The following is a 7959-nucleotide window of genomic DNA, read 5'->3' as shown; positions in this document are numbered from 1 at the left end:
ACTTCTCCTGGCACAGTTTGAGACTGTTGCTGCTTGCCTGGGAGAAGAGACCAACGACCAACCCCCACCTGGCTACAACCTCCCTTCAGGTAGTTGTAGAGAGCAATGAGGTCTCCCCTGAGCCTCCTCTTCTCCAGGCTAAACATCCCCAGCTCCCTCAGCCTCTCCTCACAGAGCTGTGCTCCAGACCTCTCCCCAGCTTTGTTGCCCTTCTCTGGACATGTTCCAGCATCTCAACATCTTTCTTAAACTGAGGAGCCCAGAACTGGACACAGCACTCAAGGTGTGGCCTAACCAGTGCTGAGCACAGGGCAGGATGACTTCCCTGCTCCTGCTGCCCACACTATTCATCATACAGGCCAGGATGCCATTGGCCTTCTTGGCCACCTGGGCACACTGCTGGCTCATGTTCAGCTGCTGTCACCCAGTCCCCCCAGGTCCCTCTCTGCCTGGCTGCTCTCCAGCTACTCCAACCCCAGCCTGTAGCACTGCATTGTTGTTGTGGCCAAAGTGCAGAACCTGCCACTTGGACTTGTTGAATGCCATCCTGTTGGACTCTGCCCATCTGCCCAGGTCCCTCTGCAGAGCTCTCCTAGCCTCCAACAGATCGACACCTTCCTCCCAATCAGCCACCCTGCATTTATCTCTGGGCTTCTCCATCAGCCCTGGGAGTTTTATCAGGAGGTTATATAGCACAGAGAGCCAGGCTAGAATTGAGTTTATTATAAAGAGGTCATGTTAGAAGACAACGGTGTTACAAGTGACCAAAACATGCTGTTCAGCTTTGCCATTAATGCCCAAATCCCCAACAGGAACATGGAGAAACCACACTTGGAATTTTTCTGTACACTTAAGCTTTCTAATAAATAAGTTCAATAAATAGGGAATCCTGCAGGTTAAGAAGCTGTGACGTGTGAACAGAAGCTGCTTTTACCAGGCTGGCAGGAACAAAAAGATTAAAAGAAAAAAAAAAAGGGAAAAAAAAAACCCACCCAACTAGAGCTATTTGTGTTTGTTAACCAATCACTGGGGGAAAAAAAAAACAACAACAAACAAACACATCAGGAAGTAAAATATCACTGGTTTACTCTTTACTATGAAGACTGGAGGAACACACAAGAGCTGTTAAAACTCACCCTTAGGATTACACAAAAGTCTGTTTTGCACACTGAAGGCATCATTTAGAGCATGCTTCCCTACCTGGGGTGGGTTTGTTTTTTTCTTTTTCTTAGCACACACTGATTTGTTTCTCAAACACTTACGTTGAAGACATTGGAAAGAAAAAAAAACCAAACGTGAGCCATGGCTCCGGCTGCCCATGTACCGTTTCATCTGTGCTCACCAGCTGCCCATGTACTGTTTCATCTGTGCTCACCAGCTCTCCTCTTGCACAGTTCTGCAGTTTGGCTCCTTCTGGATACCCTCTTCCCACAGCTGGAGAAGGGCTGAGTTTTAGTCCCGGATTGCAACAGCTCTGTAATTCAGGAATTTATTTGTCACAGTACCGAAAAAAAAGCCAACGTAATGATCAATCCCCCCCAGTTATTTTATATGTAATCTATAATCCATTTTAATAATGGTTTGCTTGGGAACCAAATCCTAGGTTATCTCTTTGTAAAGAAGGCCAGGAGCAGATCCATTCTGGTACCAAAGGAAAGCGCAGGTCCCTTGTCACTCGTCTGAACGGCGAAGGTCCCTTCAGCGCACACGTTTCTCCTTTTTACCCACAGAAGGCTCCAGCCAGGCTCCTGTTGGTGCTGCAGCAGAACGTTGGCCAGCCCTAGGGAAGGGCAGTTAGCCCCCCAGCAAGCCAGCTGGGTGCTCAGCCCCATCCCGGCTGACCAGCAGGGAAGGCAGGGTGGGACCACCAGAACCGCATCGCTCCACACACAGGTGGAGCACCAACATCCACTCACCGCCGCAGCTCCGCCTGCTCCTAGGGACCTGCTGATCCGTCTGCCAAGGGCTGGCTGAGGGGGTCCAGCTCCCCTGCAAGCCAAGCTGCCTCGAAGGGGGTTGGGAATCCAGATTTTTCCATGAACAACCATTTGCACTCCGAAAGCGTAAATCATGCAGACAGGGGTAAGCCTACCTTGCGCACGACACCGGCACTCCGAGCAGACTGAATCATCACTTGCTACCCAAACTACCAAACAACTACCAACACGAGAAGTAGATGAAGAAAGAACAAAACTGCAAAGGTGAGACAGGGGCAGCGTGACTTTGATCTCAACTCGCCCCGGGCCAGCTTGTGGCCTGAGCCTCAGCAGACACTGCTCGCCCTCGGGTTTGTTTTGATTTCCTATTTTTAAAGAGAAGCTGATTTGAGGCCTTTTTTCTTTTTTTTTTTTTGGACGTGGGAGACGAAGCCCTTAAAAGAGAAGCACTTGGATTGCTTGCTTCCTTTAGAGGACTGACTTCATTTTATTTTGCCTGACACCAGTCAGAAGGCAATGAGGATATTGTTAAGGAGAAAGGGAAGCTGCACTCCAAGAGGTGATTTTCCGTTCAAATCCTTGCGATGGCTGCGTGCAGCTTCCTCCAAGAGCAGAAAAGGAGGACTCAGAGAGTGGTTGGATTCTCCTCACACACCTGTAGCGCTACAGCGTCCTGCTGGCTCGCCCTGGAGGATTTCACCCAACTGCTCCTAAATCCTTGCTCAAAAACTGGTATTTCCCTTCCGCTTGTACTCTGACAAAACACCCAGAGTCGTCTCCTCGCGGAGGATTTCACCCAGCTGCTCCCAAATCCTTGCTCACAAACTGGTATCTCCGTTCTGCTTATACTCTGACAAAATATTGAGAGTCATCTCCTCGCTTTTGGACTGCACGTTGTGTTCGCTCCTCCGGGATGACTTCCTGGTGGCCCTGGAAAGCCTCCTTCGGAAGGTATCTCCTGCCAGGAAGTAAAGGATGGGGTCGACGCAGCTGTTGAGGCTGGCCAGGCCTCTCGTCACTTGGTAAGTGGCATAAACCTTATCGTTGAAGGCACACATTTGTGGAGTCTGAAAATCCACCCTGGCTCTTAGGTTTAAGGTCTTCATCACGTGGAAGGGAAGGTAGGAGACGGCAAAGACCGTCAGCACGATGATCACCAGGTAAATCGACTTTCTCCTGAGAGGGGAATTGTCCAAATCCTTGTTAATCAAAGCCTTCACAATCAGCCCATAGCAACCGAGGATCAGGATGAAGGGGATGCAGAACATGAAGACGGTGGTGCACATGCTGTAGACGAAGTAACTTCTCAGGTAGTCGTCGGCGGTGGTGTCGTAGCAGGTGGTGGTTTTGTTTTTCCTTATCCCTGTCCCCGAGTAGAAGAGGATGGGAGAAATCACAGCCACCACCACCACCCAGACCAGGGTGCTGATGTAGACCGCGTTCTTCTTCTTCAGCCTCCCCAGCGACTTCAAGGGGTGCACCACCCCCGTGTACCTGTGCACGCTGATGCAAGTGAGGAACAGAATGCTGCCGTACAGGTTCACGTGGAAGATGAACCTCTGCAGCTTGCACATGATGTCTCCAAAGATCCAGTCCGTCTTATTGAAGTAGTAAAAGATGAGGGCAGGCAGAGTCAAGACATACAGGAAGTCAGCCAGCGCCAAGTTGAACATGTAAACCGAGATGCCGCTCCATGGCCTCATGTGGAAGACAAACATCCAGATGGCCACGCTGTTGCCCAAAAACCCAGTGATGAAGACCAAAATGTAGACAGTAGGCAGGTAATAGAACTGGAAGCCGGTTTTAGTCAGGGAACACTTGGTGGTGGCGTTTCCCACAGACCAGCCGCTGCTGGAGAGCAGGTTGGGTTCAGTTCCATTCAAAGCAGCAGAAAAGAGGACTTCGGTCATGATCCTTCCCCCCCCAGAGTCACAGAGGTCGTAGGTGAACCAACCAAGTCTCTACTGGGCAAGGAACACATCTGAAAAAAAAAAAAAAAAAAAAAAAAACCAAAAAACCAAACAACAAAATAGCAAAAAAATCCCTAATTAGAAGGTAAGACCTGCCCAGCTTTTCCTCATCGGGTCTCCAAGCAGCTCTGTACGGCTGGGTGGTCCAGCCTGGGCTGCGGGGCTGTTCCCCTGCAGCACTCAGCCCGGAGCCAGGGGACAGCTCGGCGGGCGCTGCCTCGCGCCGCCACGGGGACACGGCAGGGCAGGACAGGCGGAACGGCGGAGAGAGAGGCAGCGGCATGGGCCGGACCGACAGGGGAAGGGGAGCGGAGCAGGGGAAAGGGCAACGGGGCGAGCGAAGGGGCAGTGGGGCGAGAGAAGGGGCAGGGGGGCCAGCGAAGGGGCAGCGAGGCGAGCGAAGGGGCAGCGAGGCGAGCGAAGGGGCAGCGAGGCGAGCGAAGGGGCAGCGGGGCCAGCGAAGGGGCAGCGGGGGAAAGAGAAGGGGCAGCGGGGCCAGCCGCGCTCCTCAGGCACTGCCGGCTCGGCCCCTCCGCGGCTGCCGGCGCCGTCCCACACCCCGTTCACCGCCGCGTCCCTCCACCCGCCCGCCTCCTCCTGTCTCACTCAGCCCGCTCGGTTCCTCCAGGGTTACCTCATACCGCCCGGCTCCGCTCCCCGCGGTTCTCCCCGCACCACTCAGCCCGCCTGGCCCCCTGCCCTCCGCCTGCCTGGTTCCCGAAGTCACCTCCGCCCGCCCGGCCCCGCTCCCCGCCGCGCCCCAGCCCGGCTCCCAGCAGCACCGGAGCCGCCCCCACCTGCCCTCCTCAGCCCGCCGCTCTCGCTTCTCCTCGGCGCCGGCAGCGTCCGCCCGGCGGGGGACGGCGTCCCGCCTGCAGCCGCCCCGGCTCCCATCGCCGGCCAGGGCAGGGCAGGGCGGCCCGGGCAGGGGTTTTAGGATCGGGGGCAGCGCCCCTACGGTCGCCCCTCCATGGCGGCCCGGCCGCCGCAGGCACAGCGGCCACGGCCCCTCTGAGTCGGGAGGCAGCGCGGCGGCCCCGGGCGGACTGAGGGCGGGCGGGACGAGGCGGGACTCGGGCCCAGGGGCGAGCCGCCCGCCCCCCGCGCCGCCCTCGCTGGCGGGCGGCGCTCGGTGCTCGGCGCTCCCCGCCCGCGGCACATGGCGGCGGGGCCGGGCTGGGGGCTGCGGGCAGCGACGCGGTGACGGTGACCACCGTGCTCCCTCGCGCTAGCCTGGCACACCCTGTGCTCCCCGGCGACAGCCGCCACCGGGGTAACCCCCACCGGGGTAACCCCACCCCCTACCCGAGCCTCTGCCAGCCCCGGGCAGCGATGGAGGGGTGGGGGGCACGCTGCAGGCTGATGCCCTCCGTGCAGCGCGGTGCCAGGTGCTCCTGAGCTGCTGTGAGGATTTTGCCTTCACCCAGCGCTTTGGAATCTGCTCCGCCACCCATCAGAAGCCACCAAAGCTGTTGCTGCTGCCGATGGCCCAGCGTTACACGTTTGGCGCTGGAGCCGGGGCAGCGTTGTGGGGTTTGGGGTTGGTTGGTTGTGTTTTTTTTTTTTTTTTTTTTGGCTTAGCAAACCCCCAGCCCTCTGGTTTCAACCATTTCTCCCTGGCTGGCGTCTCGGGCTGGGCGGTGAGACGTGAGGCAGTCATCGCCGCTCTCGGCTCGAAACTGCGTTCTAGACGGAGGGTTATTAGCACTTCATGAATATGCATTCATTTTTCAAACTTTTGAGGCTGTCTAAATTATAAAAAACTACTTGGTCGGGAAAGCTTAATTGGGAAATCAGCTGCATATTGTCGGAACATGCGAGTGGATGCAGATGGAGCTGCCAGCCTGGTTCCTCTTCTGGGGCAAGTCACACTGACTACCACTTCGAAGCAACAGCTTAAATTTTGTAAATATGCAAGAAGGAAAGGTCTTAAATATTAAGGTTTGGGTTTGGTTTTTTTCCTCTTTCGTATTCACCCCCTAGCTGCCTGTTTACTACTTTGAAGATCTAATTGTAATACAAATTGAACGTGGAGAGAAAGGAAAGAGAAGAACTGAGACCAAAGCAGCACCTGTAAGATCTGTGCACGGAGCCAGCCGGGTTTCCAGAGATGTTTCAGTGGTGCCCTCTAAGGATTTTGGAGTCTAGAGAAAAATATTCCTCATCCTCAGCGTTCCCACAGCAGAAAACACCCAGCCCACAGACCAGACGTGTGGTGAACGCTGCACAAATACCAATCCCACCGTGCTGCCTTCTGCAAAAGCCATCTTGCTCCTGCTAGAACCAGTTCCGTGGCCCCAAAACAGAGGTTATTTTAATGCAGCACTTGAATTATTGTCTAAAAAAAAAATAAAGAAGAAGAAGAAAACCCCCCACAGCGATCCAAGAAGCCTTTTTAGTTCGTTTCCCCCCGTTTGCAGTGGTTATTTCACTCGTGATTGTTCTCAGTCCCACTGCTCACACGTAGCTTCTCCTGGCAGCTTCCTTCAGTTGCCTGTCTTAGGCAAATTTTGAGTCATGCCGAAGGAGCAGCAGCAGCAGCAGATACCATCAGTAAATATGCACTCTGCCCTGCAGCCTGCTTGCCTCGGTTACCTAAGCAGCGCCCTCGATCCCAGCCGTGGAGACGGAAAGGTCGCAGCAGGAATTCCGGGAGCCCGCCGCTGCCCCCCGCGGGGAAGGAGTCACTCCTTCAGGCTTTGTGCCTGCTGCCTGAGTCAGGCTGAGATGTGGACAGGCTGCAGACACTTCACAGCCTTCTCTGGAACAGTCCCGGGTGAGTTGTGCTTGTTAGTATGGGACTGGGAGAAGAATGAGATCCAGAGGGACCTGAGCAAGCTCAAGAAGTGAGGCAGTGGGAAACTCATGAGCTTCTGCAAGTCCATGTGCAAGGTCCTGAACATGGGTTGGAGCAATCCTTGGTATCAGTCCAGGCTGGATGAAGGGCCTGTTTCACACCTTACCTGACCTGGCTGGTGACTGACCTGTTGGCTTCTGGGGATCTTCATTCCCCTTTTCATTTCAGACAATATTTTGGGTCAAATAATGCTTTATTGCACTGTTTTCTTTCCCCAGTCTCTGCAGTTTCCTATCTTCTTTTCTCAGTTGTCACATCCCTTCCCAGCACTCCTTCCTCAGTCTGCAGACTTTCCATGGTGAGCCTGGAGAGTGCAAAGGTGCTGGGGGGTGCAAAGGTGCAGGGGGTGCAAAGCTGTTCATGAGCTGGCACAGAGTGCTCCCAACCCAGAGCCAACCCTGCTCTGGGCTGATCCCCAGCAGCAGGGGCAGGAGGGGATTCTGCCCCTCTGCTGTGCTCTGCTGAGACCCCCTCTCAGCATAGACAGGGACAGAAGAAGCCACAGCAATGCTGGCAGGGCTGGAAGCTCTCTGCTGTGAGGCCAGGCTGAGAGAGTTGAGGTTGTTCAACCTGGAGAGAAGAAGGCTCCAGGGAGACCTTCTGGTGGCCTTTCAGGAGTTGAAGTAGCTATTAAGAAAGGTGGGGAGAGACCTTTGAGCTGGGCCTGTTGTGACAGGAGAAGGGGTGGTGGTTTGAACTTGAAAAGAGGGAGATTGAGCCTGGAGAGAAGGAAGGGCAGAGGTGTGTGAATGCCTGGGCCCCTCACTCCTCACCTGCTTTCGTGGCACCTTGGACCAACCAAGGAAACCTGCCCACCTCAGCTGGACCTGCACAGCCCTGGGGGCTCACAGCCCAGACCTTCACTCCGGTGAAGGTCTTCACTTCACCAGCAGCATGCCCCTGCCAGGGCTGGGGATGGCACAGGCTGCTCTCAACAGTTCCTGCCTTCTGACTGCAGTGCTTCAGCTGCAAAAGGTCCAGGCACAGACAGGAGGTTTATTTCTCAGCAACCATGCTGTTAGATGCATTCACAGGCAGCCAGCAAATGAGTGCCTTCCTGCCTGCATGGCTGAGCTGTTCTTATTTTGGAGCACCACCATCAAGCATGTTGCATTAGCACCTTCTCCTCCAGAGCTCCAGCATATGCCTTGGAGCTGACTGGGTTTGTCTGGTAAAGCTGAATTCCTTCCAGCTT

At 55.0% G+C, this 7959-nt stretch overlaps 1 protein-coding gene across 1 annotated transcript; it reads right to left on the bottom strand.

Moving 5' to 3' along the window:
• Positions 1 to 2689: 2689 nt before the first annotated feature.
• On the bottom strand, positions 2690 to 3847 carry P2RY1 (purinergic receptor P2Y1). The gene has a single exon (XM_054385973.1). It carries the CDS (start codon positions 3845 to 3847, stop codon positions 2756 to 2758), a length of 1092 nt encoding a protein of 363 aa, XP_054241948.1. The 3' UTR covers positions 2690 to 2755.
• Between the last annotated feature and the right edge of the window lie 4112 nt (positions 3848 to 7959).

The sequence above is a fragment of the Indicator indicator genome, chromosome 13 (assembly GCF_027791375.1).
Source record: "Indicator indicator isolate 239-I01 chromosome 13, UM_Iind_1.1, whole genome shotgun sequence".
Taxonomy (NCBI): Eukaryota; Metazoa; Chordata; class Aves; order Piciformes; family Indicatoridae; genus Indicator; species Indicator indicator.
Note: the sequence above shows the minus strand (reverse complement) of the source record. Positions and strands in the feature narration are given on the sequence as shown.